The sequence below is a fragment of the Eulemur rufifrons genome, chromosome 15 (assembly GCF_041146395.1).
Source record: "Eulemur rufifrons isolate Redbay chromosome 15, OSU_ERuf_1, whole genome shotgun sequence".
Taxonomy (NCBI): domain Eukaryota; kingdom Metazoa; phylum Chordata; class Mammalia; order Primates; family Lemuridae; genus Eulemur; species Eulemur rufifrons.
Genome location: NC_090997.1, coordinates 55,754,507 through 55,777,868, shown reverse-complemented (window position 1 = coordinate 55,777,868; position 23,362 = coordinate 55,754,507). Strand labels below are relative to the sequence as shown.

The 23,362-nt window shown below is 33.9% G+C and overlaps 1 protein-coding gene across 2 annotated transcripts in view; it reads left to right on the top strand.

The window, feature by feature from the left end:
* ASCC3 (activating signal cointegrator 1 complex subunit 3) overlaps positions 1-23,362 on the top strand; it is a 315,263-nt gene that overhangs the window by 222,374 nt on the left and 69,527 nt on the right. For both annotated transcript variants that reach the window (XM_069488077.1, XM_069488076.1), the window contains 4 exons: positions 6,547-6,684; positions 6,770-6,890; positions 8,183-8,315; positions 11,616-11,741. In XM_069488077.1, the coding sequence (XP_069344178.1) occupies positions 6,547-6,684; positions 6,770-6,890; positions 8,183-8,315; positions 11,616-11,741 (518 nt within the window). The remainder of the gene's footprint in view (positions 1-6,546; positions 6,685-6,769; positions 6,891-8,182; positions 8,316-11,615; positions 11,742-23,362) is intronic.

The window sequence follows — 23,362 nt, the reverse complement described above, 5'->3', positions numbered from 1 at the left end:
AATGAGGATTCTGTGAAAATGAGAAAACCAGCACAACAGATATGCTTTGAGAAAGTATGGGTTTTTAGCATCTTGAAACAATATATCACACTCAAAGGGACAGAACTGGACTGCACAATCTGTTAGCTCATTCTTGTCCAATCTGGTCTCCTCCTTTCTTTTGGAGCCAGCATTGTCATCAACTCACTGAATTATATTCTGACTGGAATGTATTTCAGGCACACAGTAATGTATCTACTTAAATGGAATCCTATCTTTCTACAAAAGCTTTTTCAGTATAATAAATTTAAAATATAAAAAAATTCTATTAAGTTAAAGTAAATGGTTCAACAGTTTACATATGTGCCTCCTCCCCACTACCCTAAAAAAAAAAAAAAAGACCACTACTTAGAAAAGATCTGTTTTTCTTTTATGTACAATATTGAGTAATTTTTTTTTGGTTTAACTGTCAGGTGGTCAGACATATTTCAAAGGCTGCTTATTGGAAAGATATCTATGCATTACAACAAATATTTGTTGAACAGAAATGAACTGTAAAGTTAAAACTTCTTTTATCAAAGTGTTTTAATTATCAGGCTTTTTTAATTCTATAGCAACCCTTCTTAACAATAATTAAACCTTAATGTCCCTAAGGCATCTATTTTATGTAATAAACAAACTTGTCTTCTATCCATGTAGAATGGTACCAGGCATCCTTAGAAAAATTGAGAAGATGGTAACCCAAATATTTTTCATGGAGCTTAATTCTCTCATGGAAACAGTATTGAGAAAGGCTATTCTATAGTATTCAAAATCACTGAATCTTTTCAGTTGAAATATACGGGGTTGTATAAATCAATTGAGTGTTATATTAGAACTCTATTACTTTATATAAAAGATTAAATGAGATAATTTTATAAAGAGATAAGCATAATGACTGGCATATAATCAGCACTAAACAAATAATATTTATCATCGTCTTAAGCTTTCATTATTCTAAATTCCTAAATATTTTGCTTATATTGTGATGTTTTGATCGAGTTGAAACTTATTAAAGTACAATAACAAAGATGTATATCATTTAATCCAAAACATTATATTTTCAAATTTGTACAATCTGTCCTAATAATATTTTATGTTTAATGATTAACAACTATAAATTTTGCTTTTTTATGATGTTCAAATAATTCTTAATGCATCCACAGAAACCATGTAATAAATGAAGGAGGTTTTTTTTTGTAATTGTCCTCATGAGGATTTGAAGTCTTTGCCAGTTCAGATAGGCAAATAATTCCTTTTAATGCATTGATTTATGTACTGGGAGTGAGTATAGTAAGAAACAGCTAGCCTTTCCTGATGCAAAAGGCATGATATTAATGCCTCACTAGACCTCCTACCATAGGATTTTTTAGCTTTTCTATGGCAAATGGTACATTACTTTTTGGGTATGTTTGGCATTGCCATGGGGAACCATCAATTACACAAGTTATATATACTTATTTAAGTTATAAAACTGAAAAAAAAAATCCTTCAACTAGTTGTCAGAGCATGAACATTCAGTGAATTAATTCCTGATAGTATAAATTGAAGATATTTTATGCACTGAACTATTGAATAAAAAGTGGGTAATAGTCTGTCACTTGAGAATAGCTAACATATAATTTATGAGACGAGACAAGCACCTTTTTTTTATAGCATGCATTTGGAGTCAGTTAACATATCTTGTGCTAATTTTAAGGTAAAGTGGATTTATGTTAATACATTTCCATATTCCTGCTTAATAGTTCTTAAAGTAAATACTGCAGGAATATCAGGTAGTCATACTGTGAATGTGAAACAGAATGAACTGTTTATACATCGCATTCAGTTCAATGAAAGTTGGTAAGTAACATTTCTGATACGTATGTCATTAAAATATCACCCAGTCTGTGCAGTGCTTTTTACACATTATAATTATTATAAAGCTAAACAGTATCTTGCTATTTTATGGATTAGTATAAAACAGCTTGCTTCCACATAAAAAAACTTTGAAAATTTTTCTGACCACTGAAAATAAAATTAATAAAAATGAAAAGAGTACTTCATTATATGGGTATTTTGGTCTTATACATTTTTACTAAACTGCACCAGCCAGCAAAGTTTCTCTTCCTGGTGATTTTGTGATCTACTTATTGGTTTATGCAAGAAAATAAATGTATTGCAAGTATACTTATATATTTAGAGGTGGTTAATAGTAGAAGAAAAAAGGAAATGAGATCTAAAGAAAAATGTCAGTTTTTCACAGTTCTATCTCAGATATTTAAAATTACACATGTATCTATTTCCAAGTTCCTCCTTCTCCATTGCTTACTGGTGGAATGTGGTGGTGAAGCTATAAAGATATGCCCTTCTTTTAAATGCTCATGTGTTCTTAAATCACTTGATCTCTGCATTACTGCCTTCATGGAGTTGCTCAGAAAGAACTTCTGTATGCTGTACCTTATGTCTGTGGTGGTCCTCAACTCCTGGGCCATAGGCCAGTACTGGAGCCAGGCCAGACAGCAGGACGCTAGTGGAGAGCTAGTAAGCAAAGCTTCATCTGTATTTACAGCTGCTCCCTATGGCTCACATCAGCACCTGAGCTCCACCTCCTGTAAGATCAGCAGTGGCATTAGATTCTCATAGGAGCGCAGACTCTACTGTAAACTATGCATGCAAGGGATCTGGGTTGCGTACTCCTTATGAGAATCTAATGCCTAATGCTCTGAGGTGGTGCTGAGGCAGTGATACTAGTGCTGGGGAGTGGCTGCAAATACAGATTATCATTAGCAGAGAGGTTTGAATGCACAGAGAACATAATAAATCAATTGCTTGTAGACTCATAAACAAACCCTATCAGTGAGTGGCAAGTGATAGATGCAGTTAAGCTGCATCTGGTGGCAGGCTTTATAGTGGCAAGTGAGTTGATGTACTTCAATTGTACAGCTGCAGCTGGTGGCAGCCTTTCAGTCAGAATTCAACACAGTTTAGTCCACGTGTGGCCTGCCCATTATTTTATTTACCCCTTCTGTCCGCACCTCTCCCAGACTGTTTACTTATCTCAGTCACAGTTTTGGTAAGCACACAAGCTAATCCTAGCAAAAATGAAAAAAAAACAAAAGTCACTGGAGAGCTTCTTTGAAAAGGGGGAAAGACCCAATGATGATACAGCAGAAGACTCTGACTGCCAACAAAATGAAAGCTGCATTTAAAAGAAAATACCAAGAGTCCTACTTAAATTACAGGTTCATTGCAACAGGTGATTCACATTCTCCAAGAAGCAATTGTTGAAGGCCACCACTTCATCAAATGTGTCTGCACTGAGAGCATCATTATTAGTGGCTAACCACATTGCTAAAGCTAAGAAACCCTTTACTATTGGCAAAGAGTTGATCCTGTCTGCTGCTAAGGACATTTGCCATGAACTTTTAGGAGAGGCTGCAGTTCAAAAGGTGGCACGTGTTCCTCTTTTGGGTACCACTATAACTAGATGAACTGATGAAATAGCAGAGGATATTGAGGCACAATTGTTAGAGAGGATTAATGAATCACCGTGGTACACAATCCAGGTTGACAAGTCTACTGATGTTGAAAACAGGGCAAATATATCGCTTGTTTTCGTGTGATATATTTTTTAGGAGGATGTGCATGAGGGTATGTTATGTGCACTTGTGTTGCCAACCAACACCACGGCTGCAGAACGGTTCAAGTCTTTGAATGATTACATATCAGGAAAACTGAATTGGTCATTTTGTGTTAGTATATGCATGGACTGAGCAGCTGCCATAACTGGACAGCTTTCTGGTTTCACTGCTCAGGTCAAGGAGGCCACTTCTGAATGTGAGACTATGCATTTATGTCATCGAGGGAGAAGTGCTGGCTAGCTGAAAAATGTCACCTGAACTAAACAATGTTTTGCAGCATGTGATTCAAATTATCAACCACATTAAAGTACATGCCCTTAACTTTGTGCAGCTCTGTGAGGAGATGGACACAGAGCACACACGTCTTCTCTCATACAGAGAAGTGAGATGGCTTTCTAAAGGTAGATCACTGGCCAGAGTTTTTGAGTTATGAGAGCCACTCCAGAGATTTCTTTTAGAAAAACAGTCACCACTGGCAGCACATTTCAGTGACACAGAATGGATCGCAAAACTTGCTTACTTGTGTGACATACTCAACCTGCTCAGCTAACTCAATCTGTCACTTCAGGGGAGAGTGACCACTGTGTTCACATACGTTGGCAGATAAAGTGGCTGCATTCAAAGCCAAACTGGAATTATGGGCACGAAAAGTGAACATTGGGATTTTTGACATGTTTCAAACATTAGAGATTTTGAAAGAGACTGATCCAGGGCCTTCTTTCTCCCACCTGGTGCATGATCACCTATCTCAGCTTTCAAAAGAGTTTGAGCATTATTTTCCAACCACGAAAGACCCCCGAACTGGGAAGGAATGGATCTGTGACCCATTTGTGAATAAGCTAGGTGAACCGACTTTGTCATTGCTAGAAGAGGATCCACTGTTTGAGATTGCAAATGATGGTGCCTTAAAAGTATGTTTGAGACAACTTCAAATCTCCATACATTCTGGATTAATGTCAAGGCAGAATATCCTGAGATTGCCATAAGAGTACTGAAAAGCCTGCTTCCATTTCCAGCATCGTATCTGTGTAGAAGGGTTTTCTGCAGTGACAGCAACCAGAACAAGATTATAGAGTAAACTAGACATAAGCAACACACTTCAGGTGTCATCTTCTCCCGTCACCCCAGATGGGACCATGTAGTTGCAGGAGAACAAGCTCAGGGCTCCCACTGATTCTGTACCATAGTGAGCTGTATAATTATTTCTTTTTATATTACAATATAATAATAATGGAAATAAAGTGCACAATAAATGTAATACACTTGAATCATCCCAAAACCACCCCCCCCACCTCGGGTCCATGGAAAAATTGTCTTCCGTGATACCAGTCTCTGGTGCCCAAAATGTTAGGGACCACTGCCTCATGTTATTCTCTGCATTAAGAACAGAGAACTACCATTAAACACAAGGTGACTGGGATTTCTATTTAGTTCTTTACAAGGAGTTTTGTAAGAAAATAACATTTGCTGCTTGTTACCATAAAATTTGTGTTGTATTAAGTATCTTCCACATAGAATGGAAAATGGTAGAATATTCAGAGAGTATAAAATAGGAGTTTTAAAAACCATTTAGGCATATGACAGTTTAGTATTAAATGAGGCTGGAAATGAAATCTGTTAAAAAATACATATACTATTTTATATAAAAATTCTGGATATAATAAATTCAGCATTTAAAATAAGTGAGGTAAGTAATTATTTACCTAATATTGCTAGAATAATTGAGTAATTATTTAGGAAAAGTAAACTTAGATTTCTACCATACTTTCTATACAAAAATAAATTACAAGGTAATTAAATGTTTAAAAAAACTATAACAGAAGTTGAAGAAATGGGTGAATATATATTATTTGTATGTATTTGAGGAAAAGTTTTCTAAGCAACAGAACATAATGGACCAATGTAAAATTTTACATGTATAAAGTTAAAAAGCACATAAATAAATTGAAGTACAAATAAAAAAACTAGATAAAAGTATTTATAGCATATTAAGGACAAGGAGTTGATACCCTTTAATATATAAAGGACTATCACATGCCACTAAGAAAAAAAATACTATTGCAACCACTTTAGAAATGAAAAAGATAATTACAAAAGAAAACAGTCAGAATATAAAGTGTTTACTATTGACCAAACAAGTGAGAAGTAAAAAAAATACACACGTTTGATTTATTAAAATAATATTCAGCATTTTGAGGGTATAGAAACATGGAGACTCTAATATATTTATAGCTGTGTGCTTTCTGGAAAACAATTTTTAAATAGGTGTATGTACCTTAAAACATACTCAGACCCTTCTACTCATTATTAAATTTACATATAGGGCTAATAATATCTATTATTACAAACCTTTAAGGAAAGATTCAATGCATATATAAGATTACTATTATTCAAATTTACAGGTAAAGAAACTGAGGCTCAGAGAGGTTATGTGACTTGCTCAGGATCACTGAGTTCAGTAAGAAAGCATAAATTGGAACAATTATTGTCTGGTAGGATTATGGCTTAATTTTTTTTCATTAATTTTTTGTCTGTATTTTCTGAATTTTTGTCACTGAACCAAAAAGATAAGTCTCTTTTTTTTTTAAATGAGATGAACAGAGACACTGAAATATTTTAGGCAACATTACATAGATTTTAATAATTGTTACTCATTAAGGGTAATGAGCATAGATTTTTCCCTTGATGCATAAAAATAAGATGGATAATATTTGAATTTTAGTTCATTTATAGAATATATTCTCACCAAGTAGATTTTTTTTCAATTAATTTAACTTTAATTATAACTATAGGTAGGGCCTATAATTTAATGTCCATGTAGTATCATTTATTATCAAATACAATCTTAAAATGAAAATTTTAAAGCTGATACACCTATATCTTGTAATTGTGTTTTTGTTTGCAGATGGAGAACATCATTGGAACAGTAAGAGATTCCAATCTGAAGCTCACACTTGCTTTCGGAATAGGAATGCATCATGCTGGCCTACATGAGAGAGACCGAAAAACAGTAGAGGAACTATTTGTGAACTGTAAAGTACAGGTACCTTTTTTCCTCCCATGAACACGTATTTAAATGTAACTTAAAAGTTACATTTTACCTATATATACTATCTTTAATTTTTTAGGTTCTTATTGCTACAAGCACATTAGCCTGGGGTGTAAACTTTCCAGCTCATTTAGTAATTATTAAGGGAACAGAATATTATGATGGAAAAACAAGACGTTATGTGGATTTTCCCATTACAGGTAATTTTTGAAATTTTACTAAGATACATTAAGCTCATATTTTAGCCTTAATTATTTAAATTTACATGAAATAAAGTTTTTCAGAATTGGTCACATTTAAACATATGGTGGGCAATTGTAAATTTTTTGTTTCCAGTATAAATATTATACAAAATGTTGAGCTGTTTTATTTACTTTTACTCACTCAATTTGTTAACATACATCAAAAACATAACTGGACTTGGTGTGATGGCTCACGCCTATAATTCTAGCATTCTAGGAGGCTCAGGCAGAAGGATCACTTGAGGTCAGAAGTTTGAGACCAGCCTGAGCAAGAGCGAGACCCTGTCTCTACTAAAAATAGAAAAAATTAGCCAGGCATGGTGGCACGCTATAGTCCCAGCTACTCGGGAGACTGAGACAGGAGGATCACTTAAACTCAGCAGTTTGAGGTTGCACTGAGCTAGGATGATGCCACTGCCTTCTAGCCCAGGCAACAGAGCAAGACATTGTCCCCAAAAAAAGAAAAACCCATAACTGATGGTTTCAAATTTGTGTGTTGATAAGAGTACTGGTTAGTAGCTTTAAGTGAACTTAATAAATTATAATTAAGCATTATAAGCATTACAGTGTTTAATTTTAAATGTATTTCACTAGAAATGATACTTCCATGAGACTTCCAAAATCAAAGCATTTGTTGCTATAATTTATACATGAACACTCTTATTAAAGATATTTTAAAACTTGATAAAAGCATTTTTGGTAGGTTCTGAAGAGGTAAATATAATCAATACATATTTCTACTCAATGAATAATACATGCAAAAGCTATATTATTTCTAAATTCATTAGTTTCCTCAGAAATTTCTGTAGTATAGAAGAAAGAAATTTTATACCGTGATTGGCAAGAGGGTGAGGCCTAAATGGGCACATTATTCATGGGGAAAAATAATCAAATGACTGCTGAAAAAAATTTTTCTGTATGTATTTTACTTAATTAATTAAAATAGTATTATCAATTAAATAGCATTTTAAAGCATTTAACTAAAGGGAATTTTTATCTTTCTTAATTTTATGAATGTTAAGAGAGACCCTTTGGGGAACTCAATTTTCCATCATAGTAACTTGCTTATAAATTTTCTGAGTAAATTATATAGGGAACTCAATATTAGGCATCAGAGATGTCATACATGCTCTTAAAATATTCTATTTCTTTTGTTGTTTTGTTGTGTAGTAGAAGTATGCCATAATCAGTAAATATACCTTCTGCTATGTGCAACATTGTAGAGTACCTCTTAACTTTCTCTTTTATAGATGTCCTCCAGATGATGGGGCGTGCTGGGAGGCCTCAGTTTGATGACCAAGGCAAAGCTGTAATTCTGGTTCATGACATAAAGAAAGACTTTTATAAAAAATTTCTTTATGAACCTTTCCCAGTAGAATCAAGGTAAATTTTTTTAATTTGTTTGAATGGACTCATTTCATAGAAATTTGATGTTTTTATGGTTATGTTTTATTAGATAAAAATTGGTAAAACAGTTTAAAAAATTATATGATGTGAAAATTAATGTAATTATCACTATATGACAACATTCAATTATAACTTTCAGTTAAATCAGAACAGTATAGCACAGTGTTCAGTCACAATGGCTTTGAAGCCAGATGACCTAGGTTAAAATCTGAAGCTCCACCATTTACTTGCTTGATCTTAAGCAAGTTATTTCACTCCTTACTGCCTTCGTGCACCTGTGGTAAAACGGAGATCATAATAATACTGGCCATCTCGTACAGTATCTGTAATGATCAAATGCACAGTGCTTGAAACAGTGTCTACCACATAGTAAGCATATAGTATAGTAGTAGTTTGGTGAGACTTTTTATAGTATAGTTAATAAATAAATATCCAAAATAAAGGGGCATGTAATGATTTAGGTTGTTGGCTTATTTTGGAATTATTCCATACTTCTTTTTGGATCCAGTAACTGCTGCCCTTTTCATAAAATCTTCCCTCCTTTTCTCAGCTGAGATTTATATATTTTTCACCTATCACACTTACCACTTTCTGCCTTTTATCATAATCCTTTTCTATGTACTATATCTCCTTTACTATATTCTAACTGCATTGAGGACAAAACATGTTTATGATTTATACTGTAAATAGTTTTTTTATTTATAAATGCTAATATTGATTTTTTTTAAATTGGAAAATATGAAAACATTAAATATTATGGGATACAGTAACACTGTGCTAAAAGAAAATTTATGACCATAAATCTGTATATTTAAAAAATGAAAAATCAGTGATCTAAGTATTCAACTCAAGAATTTAGAGATAATTAGCAAACTGAACTCAAGGAAAGGAAAAGATAAAGAGCAAGAATTAATGAATTGCAAATAAACATACATTGGACGAAAATCAACAACACTAAAAGTTGGTTCTTTACAAAGGATGAATAAAATTGATAAAATTTTTAAGTTTAAATATTAGGAATGGAAAGATACTCAGACTAAAATGACAATAAAATATGAACAACTTTATGTAAATTTTTAAAATTTAGATCAAATAGTAAAATTTTTTTAAAAATTACTTAAACTGACACAAAAAGAAATAGAAAATCTATATCATCTTTTATCAAAGCAGTTGAATCTGAAGTTTAAAATTGTTCCGGAAAGAAATCTGACCCAGATAATTCTCTAGTGAATTCTTCATAATATTGAAGGGAGAAATAACATCAGTCTTACCTGAGCTCCTCCTCATAATAAAAAAGATAGGAATACTTGCCAACTTGTTTTATAAGACCAGAATAACTTGGATACTAAAACCTGATAAGAAATTTACAGGAAAGGCATGTAACAAACCTGTTTCATGAATAAAATGTAGAAATCATAAACATTAGTAAATCAAATTCAACAGTGTATAAAAACATATTACAACCAAGTGTAGTTCATTCCATAAATGTAAAGATGATTTATTATCTGAAAATAAATGAATATAATTAATCACATTAACAAAAGACAAAAAAATTATAGAATCATCTCATAAGAGGAAAAGCATTTGATAAAAGTCCACACCCATTCATAATAAATAATCTTAGCAAGCAGGAGTATAATGGAATGTTCTTAATCTGATAAAGAGTTTATACAAAAAAATCTGTGAGCATCATAATTAATGAGGAAATACTGGAAGCTTTCGCTTTGAGATAGGGAAGGATATAGGAATGTTGCTCTTACCACTTAAAATAAGCTTTACGCTAGAGGCCCACATCACTGCAATAAGATAAGAAAAAGAAATACAAAATATTCTTTTGAGCAAGGTAGTGACTAGACAAGCACAACAAGAGGACTTCTGGGGCACTGGCAATGTTTGATGTTGATGTTGGTTTCAAAAGTGTGTTGACATTGTGAAAATCAATTGAGTTAAACATGTATAATTTATGTAATTTTCTCTGTGTGCACTTCTGTAAAAAGTTAACTAAAATGTTAAATTTCTTTTTAATTTTACCTTTATGTGATCATTATTAATATTTTATCTATTACAGAGTATTCCATAGTTTGTCATTTCTCTATTAATGTGCATTTAAAGAATTTTCAGTTTTCTCCTCTTACGTATAATGTTGCAGTGAAATATTTTGCTTCCCTATACTTACATGTCAATGTTTCTCTAGCAGATCATAATGAAAAAGTGAAATTATTGGGTCATAGTGGTTATTCAAATAGATATTGTCAAATTGGTCTTCAAATTGACTGTACCCACTTACAAATACCCATTTAGTATACTCTGCTACAGGTGAATTGAGGATAACATAGCAACTTTTTTTAATTTGACTTATTATGGCCATTTTCTCATGTCCTTTGCAAAAACTATTTTTAGTACCTGCATGTTATTCCATGTATCATACTTTTATTTAGGCTTTTCATTTTTGGACATGAAACATTTACTATGTCTTTCAGCACTTCTGATTATCTTTTATACTTTACATCACCTAATACAATAATGTCTTCTGTGACTGGGCACTTTAATAGTTATGAATAAGTGAAGGAAGTATCTTTGCTCACTCCGCTATTTTAACTATCATCCCTTTCTTACCAACAGTCCTTTAATCTGCTTCAGTAATTATTTCATACTTACTCCAATAAATCTTAAGTATGCTCTTCTCTACTCTCCAAGGTATCCTTCTGTTACCTGCTCTTACCCTAACTCTCTTGACTTTCATCTTCTCCTCCTGAGAGTTACTGTTCTCTTCCTGTCAACTTGTGTTTATTTTCCATCTAGCAATTTATTTCCCCAAAATGATTTATGGCAATAAATACCATCTGTTGAGTACATATCAGATGACAGGTACTAGTGAACTTACTCTGGAAAAATTTTTATGTTATGGTAGTATTTTTGTGACATTTTCTTTCCAACTAGCCCACTTTTTTAATTCATGTTTAAATGGAAAATATAATTTTCTAAAAGAAAACAAGAACATAAATATATATGCATTGGTTAATAATATAGGAGTTCATGATATTAAGTGATTTATAGACTCATGGTGAAAGTACATTGAAACCAAATTTCCACTAAATAATTTGGAATGAATTATTCACAAATTATATAAAATTACATATTAAATATATAAATTATACAAAACACATTTGTTTTGTATCTTAGAACATAAAATCTGAATCTTGACTATGTAAGGTAAGTTTGAGTATGTTTAGTTTAATGTTCATTTGTGTTTACCATGTCTTTTTCACTGTATAGCTTATTAGGAGTGCTCTCTGACCATTTAAATGCTGAGATTGCTGGTGGTACAATAACATCTAAGCAAGATGCACTGGATTATATTACCTGGACTTACTTCTTCCGACGTCTTATCATGAATCCCAGGTAAGTGCGGGACTTCTTTAAAGGGCAATTATTTACCTTCCTGTTTTATACTGAAAGAAAATATATTTGAAAGTAATAAACTCCACTTTCAGGTACATACCAAAAATTCATAACTTTGGACATTCTAGATGTATGAATTTGCCTAGAGAATCAGATAATATATCTGATATGATTTCAGTGTATATTAGAAAATAAATAATTATATGCATTTACAATTTAACTTACTTTAATTACGTCAGGGTAGCCTGAGGAGTTTGTGCTCTAGTTGTGAGACAAGGCACCTGAAGTCATTAAGTAATGTGCTAAACTACATGGTAGTGACTGACTTAGATGCAGTTGGATTTCAGAGAAGAATGAGGTTTGTAAAGTTGTAGGTGGAAAAAGTTTGTGGGACTTTTGTAAGAGTTAATAAGAACACTTCAAGAGAAAATACAATTACCTTTTACTCCAGGCAATGTGTTAGATCTTCATTTAGCACTTATTTGTCAGATGTTATACTAAACACTGAGGCATAAAGATGAGTATATCATCCGTTGTCTTCAAGGCTTGATCTTTTAGTGTGGAAAAAACAGAAATAAATCATGACAAGGTAAATCATAAATGCTATAATAGAACAGTTATTTAAGCCTCTGAGAGTGTCAGCTTCACGGAAGAGGTGACACTTCATCCAAATCTTCAATCAAGAAGAGGAATGGGGAAGGTGGAAGACATTTCGGGCAGAAAAATACTATAAGAGTAAAAATCCCTAGGGCATGAAAGAGTCATAAGTGTTTAGAGAATATGAAAAAATTTGATGTAGCCAAAGCTTAAGGAGAATGGAGATGAGCAGATTGTCTTGACAAGAAAGTGAGCCAAACACCAGAGGGTAACGGGCCTGCCGGTATGCAGCGCTAAGGAGTTTGCATCTGATTCTACTGGCTGTGGCAAGCCACTGGAAGTTGTTAATCATATGGTAGTATCACCAAATTAGGTTTGGTTTTGTTTCAATACTTGTGGCACTATGGTAGGGAAGAGTGGGAACGGGAAGACAATTACAGCAAGAAGACCGTTAGGAAGCTGTTTAATAATAGGGGAAAGATGACAAGGACCTTAAAGAATGCAGAGGGAATAGAGGGAGGGTAAAATTTGAGGAACATTCGTGATGTAAGTAAGATAAAATATTAAACTGTTGTATGGCTTTAAACAGAGAAGTCATGATGAAACTGTTATTACTAAGTTTTTCTTGTCAATACCTTAAGAAATTTATTTTCAGCCAACATTTTCTCTTACAGAGATAGGAATTTGAGAACATGGTGATGTTTTGCTCAGAGTTTCCTCAACTGCTAGGACATCTGGATTAATACGAAATATTATTTGGAAACATGGCTGCAAAACTAGTGAGATAACCATCCAGAACTGAACATTTACCACAGTCAATAATTTATGGGGTTAGAATTATAGAATATACTTTGCATGTATTCTAGTCCAACCTTCTTATTTGATGTTGAAGAAATGGAGGCTGGACATGTAAAGTAACTTGTCCTGGATCCCATAACTACTTTGTTATAGCCAGATCTTAAAAACCCAGGTTTTCTGATTTATAATCTAGAACTGTTTTTTGGGGGGGTTGGGGGGACCATAACTGTATATATATTTATCATTACTATAATGTAAGAATTGAGGCATTTAAAGTGATGGAAAGAGGTTTGAGCTTGGAATCAAAACACTGATTCTTGTTTCAGCACTATCCTTTACTAACTGGTGACCTTCGGTAACTTCACCTCTCTGAGCTAGACTTCCTTTATCTGGAAACAGAGTAATAGCCTACCTCCTTCACTGGATCATATTGAGAATTAAATAAGTGTATTAAATGCATTCTAGTTCTGTATTAATTATAAAAAGCATAATTGATGTCAATTAATGTTATCCTGTACTCTCTGCCTACTGCTTTATTGGTCTATAACCCTCCCAAGGAGTCTAGTTTAGAGACTAAGAACCTAATCATTTCAGTTAGTTTGTCTAATTAATACAGAAATAATTCTGAGGCCAGTTGAATTCTTTAGCAAATTACAGTTCCTTGCCACAGATACATTTGTTTGTACATCTTTTTAAAAATATTTTTTAAATTTTAACTTTTCATTTTGAAAGGATTTGAGGAAAAAGTTACAAAAATAGTACAGAGAGGCACTATATACCCTTCACCCAGCTTCCTGTGTTAACATCTTACATGACCATGTACAATTAAAAAAATCAGAAAATTGATGTTTATACAATACTATCAATTCCACAGGCTTTCTTCAGATTTCATGAGTTGTCCCACTAAAGTCACTTTTCTGTCCAGGATCCAATTTTGTATCTTGCATTGCATTTAGTTGTTCTTTTTCTTTATTTCACTCCAGTCTGTGACATTTGCTCAGTCTTTTTTTGTCTGTTATAACCTTGACATATTTAAAGAGTACTGGCTAGTTATTTTGTAGAATGTCCTTTAATATGGGTTTCTATGAGGTTTCCTCATCACTAAATGCAAGTTATCTTCCTGGGCAAGAATATTACAGAAATGATATTGTACTCTTCTTAAAGTATAGTATTAAAAAGTTCTTCTCTAGAAATCCTTTCCATTAATATATTTAAAATAGCACCTGTATGTTAAAGACCCCAGAATATGTTACTCCACTCTGCCAAGCTGTTCCATATCAAGTGCAGTTTATTTCTCCACCAACCTTCTGAATGTTGCCACATGGACTTCCCAACACCATTTCAAACTTCACATGTCTAAAAACTGAATTAATCATATAACTATCAAAATTATCCTCTAACTTCCTTACCTTTGTTAATATTATCACTCTGTTTACCTTGACTTCAAACCCCAAATTTGCTTTTTAAATTTTCCTCTCCCTTCTTGTTCTCCAGCGGCTTAACCTGCTTTTAGTCTATCTCCAGTCTAGCCTGATTTGTAAACTTCAGATAGTATTGATTTGAAATTTAATGCATTTATAAGGAGTGGGAACTAGATGAGGTTTACTTAGTAGACATAGAATTCAGTAAGTCTTTAAATTCAGGTAATGAGGAGGAAACTACTCAGGCTTTATATTTTTTCAATCATGAGAGTGAGATGAGCCAGGAGCACAGTTGGAGACACCAATCAGAATAGGGGTCCCACAGAGTAGGATCACTCCCTGTTGCTCCAGTTACAAACTGCCTTCTATTTAATAATATTATGGTGAGAAGATCCACATGCAACTATAATAAACAGTAGTAATTAGAGGCAGAGCAAGAAGCTTGAGGAGTTTCATAACAGTAGACAAAGGATGAATCTTAAGGAGATATATACTTGAGCTATAAATTATAGAAATTATACTGAGCCTTTGATCCAGGGAACTTCTTAGGTATTGGCATCTTAGAATTGTCTCCTGGCCACACATGATTGTAGTCGGTATAGTCCATGTAAATAAACATGTATTCCTTAGTTCACATTGCCTCAGCTACTTATGTGATGGCCATATTTGCCTAGGAGGAAATTTTGGGACTGGGAATCAGAAGGTACAGTGTCTTAATGAATTGACTGAAGATACTGATTAGATGTGGCAGCTGCTTTTCCTGTCCTCTTGCTGTCCCAAAGGAGTGTTGGGTATCTCCCACCACCACCACGACCAAAGGGGCTAGGATAGATAGAAGGAGACATTAACCCACACCACCTCTAGGTAAGAGGTTCCTCTCACTTTTGCTGTCACTCTTCTCCCTGCAGTACCCTCCCCAGCCCTTATAGCCAATCAAGCTCTTAACAGTCTTAAAAGTCCAGTTGATATTAATAAATACAGCTTCAATTGATTTTCAAGAGTAATAGTTTATCCACTCTTGACCATTCATATGATGTGTGCCACTTCCTTTAGTAGCCACCTATACATATTTTGAGATACCTTGATAGGTTAAAACTAAGACTGTCATTATTTTCTGAAGGAGAAGCCTATGCCCAAGCTGTTACCATGTGAGTTAATCTATCCAGAATAGACACAGCAATGATTTGTTTTCCAAAAAAAGGTATGATTAGCAAGTGTATTTTATTAGTTTCTATTGGAAGGTAGTAGCAACATAAGTAATGACCGCTAGCCTCAAAAAATCATAAAATTTCCCTAAAATGATAAGGTGTAGCATTTAAAAGTTAAATTTATATTTCTTAATTCCATAAACATTTATTGAGTACCTACTATGTTCCAGACACTATTCTAGCCCATTTCGAAGATGGATCAGTAAACTAAACAAAAATGTTCACTATTGTGGCATTCACATTCTTTCAGCAGAGACAGTAAATTTAAAAGTAAATTAGGGCCGGGCGCAGTAGCTCACTGAGTGCTTTGGAAGGCCAAGGCAGGAAGATCACTTGAGGCCAGGAGTTTGAGACCAGCCTGGGCAACAAGTAAGACCCCATCTCTATAAAAAAAATTTTAAAAACTGGGCATGGTGGCATACACCTGTAGTCCTAGCTACTGAGGAGGCTGAGGTGGGAGGATCACTTTAGCCCAGCCTCGGTGACAGAGCAAGACTCTGTCTCTGAGAAAATAAGAAAAAAAATTAAAAGTATATTGGGGCCGGGCGCGGTGGCTCACGCCTGTAATCCTAGCACTCTGGGAGGCCGAGGTGGGCGGATCGTTTGAGCTCAGGAGTTCGAGACCAGCCTGAGCAAGAGCGAGACCCCATCTCTACTAAAAATAGAAAGAAATTATATGGACAGCTAAAAATATATATGGAAAAAATTAGCCGGGCATGGTGGTGCATGCCTGTAGTCCCAGCTACTCGGGAGGCTGAGACAGGAGGATCGCTTGAGCTCAGGAGTTTGAGGTTGCTGTGAGCTAGGCTGACGCCACGGCACTCACTCTAGCCTGGGCAACAGAGTGAGACTCTGTCTCAAAAAAAAAAAAAAAAAAAGTATATTGGAAGGTGATGAGTGCTTTGAACAAAAAGAAAACGGAATAAGAAAGATTGGGAGAGGCAGGAGGAGGAGGTGGGGGGTTGAGGTGGAAGATTATAATACTGTATTTTTTTAAAAAGTGAGGGTGGGCCTCATTAAAGGTGTTAACATTTTAGCAAAGAGTTGAAAGAAGTGAAAAGATTGACTCATGAATAGCTAGGGAATAACATTTCAGGCCTAGGGAACAGGAGAGGTTCTAAGGCAGGCATGCCTAGTATATTCAAGGAACAATAAGGACAAGGCGTGACCAAAGTGGAGTAAGTGAAAGGGGGAGAGTAGCAGGAGATGAGCTTACAGATGTGGAGGGCTGGTGGTGGTACAGGTCACAGGGACTTTATAGACTGTGGTAAGGACTCTGTCTTTCATTCTGGATGAAGTGGGAACCATTGCAAGGTTTTCAGCAGGGGATAGACAGGATCTATTCATGTAGTAAGTCAGGTCAACTATAATAATAAATGTTATAAATGATTTGAACTTCCCTGTTGTAAAACAGAAATTCTCAAATTCACTTTTTTAAGTTTACCTAAACATTATTTATAAGCAAAGTATCAAATAAATATAGAAAAGTTGAAAATTAAGGATTAAAAGAAGATGTGAAGAGTAATAACAAAGAGAAAGCTACAGAATTAAAATCAGACAGCCAAACTCAAGGCAAAAAAATTAAAAAGAACAAAGAATAGTTCATATTGGTAATAAGCACAATCACTAAGAAGTTATAGTAGTTTTTAAATTTCTAGGTAACTAAAAACAGCATCAAAATGTATAAAGCAAAAACTGATGAAAATCCAACTAAAAGTCCAACTAAATTCCAGTATGTTAGGAGATTTGAACACATCAAGGAGATAAGTATTTCATCAAATACAGGGTTTGAATAATGGCCTTGAACTGTATGTATCTTTCTACATATGCCCCTAAAAAAGAATATGCAGTACTTGCATACACTCATGGAAAATTTATTTTTAAAAATTTATCATGAACTAGACCCACAAAGAACATATCAACATATTTCAAAATATAGAGATCATAAGGCTACATTCTCATCATATAATATAATAAAACCAGAAATAATAAAAAGGATAGCAAAAAAATTTAACTCCTTAGGATTTTAAAGCTTTTATTCTAGTGAAAGGTGAAATCAAAACAGAACATACAGACTAGAGATATAGAAAAATGAAAGTGTTATGTAACACACAAAACCTGCCGATTTAAACCAAGGCACAATTCCCAGGAATATTTATATCTTTAAAGATATAGAAGAAAATGTGAATGCTTGAAAATAACATAAACATTCATCTCAAGAAACTAGGTGAATAATAATAGCAAAACAAATACAGGAAAGGAATTTATAAAAATAAAAGTTGAAATTAATAAAGTGGGAAACAAAAATCTGCATTAATAATATTTATTGTGTCTGCTATACTTGAGATGCTGTTTCAAGAGTTTAACTCATTTAGCACTGTTGTGATCCCCATTTGATGAAGCAACTGAAGTCATTAAGCAACTTGCACAATAGCACAGCTCCCAAGTGGCAGAGGCAACACTGAGATTCCATCACATTCTCCATCACTGGGCTCATTATCTGGCTCACATTCCCTGTCCACTTCTCTTTTCAGTGCTATGCTGAGAAATGAATTCTTTATGGAAACCAGGCCATTCTAATTCTGGTTGTATGACACTTTAATTTGGTGCCTCCCCAAAAAAACAAAGTGTCAGTTTTAATATCTATACCTTTACATATAGACAAAAATGGAAAAATGTGCCCAAGTAAATTTTAACAATTTACATATTTTACTTAGTTGGCTATAGTTAAGCTTTGTAACCTTCTTTCTGATTGGCTCCTTTTTTTTTTTTTTGAGTAAAGTTGCTATAAACATTTGTATGTCAGATTTTTTTGTAACCATAAATTTTCTTGTTTAAAAAAATTTAATCAATAATTATATATTTATGTGGCACGAGGTGATGTTTTGATACATGTGTACGTTCTTTATGGTGAGAACATTTAAAATCCACTCTTTTAGTAATTTTGAAATAATACAAAACATTCTTAACTATAGTCACCTTGGTATGGAATAGATCACCAAAACTTACTCCTCCTAGCTGAAACTTTGTACCCTTTGACCAACATTTCCCCTTTCCCACACCAACCTCCAAACCTCTACAGCCTCTGGTAACCAGCATTCTACTCTCTACTTTTATCAGTTTGACTTTTTCAGATTCTACATATAAGTGAGATCATACAGTATTTGTCTTTCTACACCTAGCTTATTTCACTTAGCATAATGTCCACTGGTTTCATCCATGTTGTTGCACATGCAGAATTTCCTTAATTTTTAAGACTGAATAGTATTCCATTGTGTATATATACCACATTTTTAAAATCCTATCCATTGATGGGACTTAGGTTTCTCACACCTTGGCTATTGTGAATAATGCTTCAGTGAACATGGGAGTGCAGACGTCTCTTCAACATACTGATTTCAGTTCCTTCGGATATAAACCCAGAAGTGGGGACTGATGGATCATATGCTAGTCGTACTTTTAGTATTTGAGGAACCTTCGTATTGTTTTCCAAAATGGGTATACTAAGTTACATTCCCACCAACAATGTACAAGGGTCCCCTTTTCTTTACATCCTTATGATTGGCCCTTTATTACACCTTTTTATTATTGTTTGTGTTAAAAATCACTTTTCTCCAAAGCTAGAAGCAAACAAAGGCACAGGAGTTCAGAAAACTGGTACATTTTTCCTGCTTATTTTCAGATCTGGTGAAAGTTTTAAAAACGCAAAAGTCATGTCTCAAATGAAGGGCTTGTATTATATTATGTGCAGTTTTAATTTTTTCTTAATACTCGCTATCATCCAGTGCCATAAATTGAGATTCGAATTTTCTTGGGCAGGAGGAATGTGTCTGTACTCTTATAGTGTATGTGTAACAAAGAGACTGAGGTGTATTTAATAATAAAAAGGAAAAACCATTATTAAGATAGTCACATATAGATAAGTACGTATGACCTGATTCTCCAACCCCCTTCAGTTAATCATACTGAAAGCCCCCACTGTGCCACACCAGACGTAAAACTTATGTTGACAAAAATTTCAGCCATTGTGCCTGAGTGGGTCACTATATGTCTGTTTATATTCTTGTGTGTGTGTGTAATGTATTATATATACATGCATATAAAGATAATTATATATAAATATGTATGTAGATACATACATACATAAGCTTGTTCAAATGTATATAGACACATGTACTGCTTTCATAAAATATAATATATTACAATTTGAGTCTGGATACAATTTGTATGTTCAGTTTCACTCTCTGTTTTTCCCCTGAGAAAGCTTTTAAATATTTCTGGGGCAAAAATGGTGTGGTAGTTTCAGCTGTCCCTGCAACCACTTTCATTATTTGTGTCATTATTACTGCTGCATAATCTGAACATAAAAAAACATGGTGCTGTAACAAATGACTTCCCACTACTGACAGTTATAGCAGCAGCGTTTCAATACTGATGAAAAATTTCCCAGCAAGATATCTGACCAGGTTTACATAAACCAAACAGGAAATGGCTGCCACTATTCACATTAAATCCAAACCGTTTGGTGTAACTTTATCTATGTTTTACATTACTATAAAATCTCTTTCATTCTCAACCGGTGAAATTTCATCAGTATTAAGGTTGTGAAAAGACAACTTGAGGTTTCATATGTAGTATTCTTGTCTGTCCTTTGATCTTTTAAAAATAATTTCTGAAAAGTTATTCTAGTTTTTGATTGTTTAAATTTTATGAACTTTGTAAATTTTTATGATAGGGAGAGGTTTGTTATGACTTTTCCCCAATGGACTGCTAATAGAAGTTAGCTTGTCTAGCCCATGTGCTAGATGCTGTCAGTATCAAACTGCCTTTGACTTTCACACCTCTCAGGGGACTAGTAATTGTTGTGTTCAAACAGCCTGTAATTGTGATCCTGCTGGCTTTCTCAGTATGCTTCTGGCTATTAGAATCATTAAACAACTCAGCACCTGTTAACAGCATTGTAAATATTCAACCCTGCTTGTGTGCAGGTTGAGTCCAATATAGAGAAATCTTACAGAGCTCAGTCTCATAAATTAGAGCTTCTGACAAGTCAATTATTGTGAGACTGGGTTTCTCTGTGAAATAAATGAAATAGCATGCTGACAAAAAGGTAGGCTGTCTGTTTATGGCAAAGAGAAGATAATGACTTGACGATTCAATGCAGTGAGCATGAAACTACATTTTATCCTTTATCCATAATTAAACAGTTGTATAATATTTGTTTAAATAACCAGTAAATTATAAATTTTGTGCTGTGGAGGGTACAACATGAAAACAGACCTTTTTACTTAGCTGTTATATGCTTTTTCAAGTTAGTGAAATGATTATTGAAATGAATGATATGTAATGTTTTAAGCTAAATGCTTATACTTGTTGAAGCTAGAAATTATGCAGTAACTGCAAAATTCACTCATAGACGTGAAAGCCATATTATGCTAGTAATGCAAATCAGATAAATCTAAAGCCTATCCTTTACTGACAGAAAAATGTCAGAATATACTTTCAAAATTGTATGTAACCTAAAAAAAATTCAATCTACTTTTATTATTTTATAATTTCTTGCAAATTGTATCTAATTAAGATATAAAATATCTTATTTTTATAATAATTTCACAATATTTTAAGTGACCTTAGAACTTCAGTCCAAATATTAGCAAAGAATAATATTTGGTGAAGATCAATGAAATTCAATTACTTGAGTTGAATTTTGTATTTCTTCTTTATGAAACTCAATAAAAATTGAGCACATTTAGAAAAAAACTATATTAAGATAAATAACAATGAAAGTTTTTATGTTTTCTGCCCAAAATGTTTTAATTTTTAGCAAGTTAGATTATGAATAATATTTTATTGAAGTTATTAAATAATTTGCTATAGTCTCAGGAACATGATTTTAGATTATTTTTTCTGTTTGGTAACTTATTTTAAATGTTTATTTACCCTGACTGTATTTTATCTGGATGAAAGCCACAAATTAGTCTAAAAAAAGTCCCAATGGACTTAAATAAACAAACTTTAGAAGAGATATTAGCCCATTGAAATATATGTTGTAAATACAGTAAGTAATATAAATCAAAATACAGTGAATACACTACTTATACAATATCCTGGGCACATTTTTACTAGTGTTTTCAATTTAGAAGTAACTTTATCAACTATGTATTTATCCAGACAGCTGAAAATAGTATTAGAAACTTGGCCGGGCGCGGTGGCTCACGCCTGTAATCCTAGCACTCTGGGAGGCCGAGGTGGGCGGATCGTTTGAGCTCAGGAGTTCGAGACCAGCCTGAGCAAGAGCGAGACCCCATCTCTACTAAAAATAGAAAGAAATTATATGGACAGCTAAAAAATATATATAGAAAAAATTAGCCGGGCATGGTGGCGCATGCCTGTAGTCCCAACTACTCGGGAGGCTGAGACAGGAGGATCCCTTGAGCTCAGGAGTTTGAGGTTGCTGTGAGCTAGGCTGACGCCACGGCACTCACTCTAGCCTGGGCAACAGAGTGAGACTCTGTCTCAAAAAAAAAAAAAAAAAGAAACTTTATAGGCTTAGCAACCCAAAAGAATGTGAAATATAAAGTAAGCACTTACATTGCAGAAAGTTTGACTTACGAATTTCATTTCTTGGAAAAAATGAAAAAATATTTTTAATAATTTGGAATGGCTTTGGGTATTTGTCTCTTTTATGGGGCTTTGAATGTCCAGAATTTTTATTTTCCCCTTTAGAGCAGAAGACATTATTATAACTAAATACTCCTGCTTAGTCATTTTCCAGGATAAAGGAAATATTTTCTAATGGTTAATAATTCTGGTTTTCACTTCTGGTTTCACCTTCATATAAAGGTTTTCTTTATATGCCTTATGAGCATTTTGTTTTAATTAATGACAGCACTGGGTTCAGTACTTTTCTCTTTATTGATAAATGTTGCTTATTTTGGTCCACGGCAAGAGTTTTCCCTGGAAAAGCAATAATTTTTCTGTGACCAGAATTAAATTAACTATTCCTTTTTTATGAAAAGTTATTTTCTCAAATAAATTCCAGTAGTCTCTTATTAATCCTTATTCAGTGGAGATGCTAATATTTGGGTATACCTAGCCATTTGTGCTAACTGTCCTTTCTAATAAAAATATATCCTGACACGATTTAAGTCCTGCTTTGTGTATTTTTAAATAATTTTTGTAATTTACAGACCCCAAGTCCCCCAAGTCCCCCTTCCCTTTGAAAAAACAAATCACAAAAATCGGCCGGGCGTGGTGGCTCACGCCTGTAATCCTAGCACTCTGGGAGGCCGAGGCGGGTGGATTGCTCGAGGTCAGGAGTTCGAGACCAGCCTGAGCAAGAGCGAGACCCCGTCTCTACTAAAAATAGAAAGAAATCATCTGGCCAAATAAAAATATATATAGAAAAAATTAGCCGGACATGGTGGCACATGCCTGTAGTTCCAGCTACTTGGGAGGCTGAGGCAGTAGGATTGCTTGAGCCCAGGAGTCTGAGGTTGCTGTGAGCTAGGCTGACGCCACGGCACTCACTCTAGCCCAGGCAACAGAGCGAGACTCTGTCTCAAAAAAAAAAAAAAAAAAAAAAATCATCGTCTTG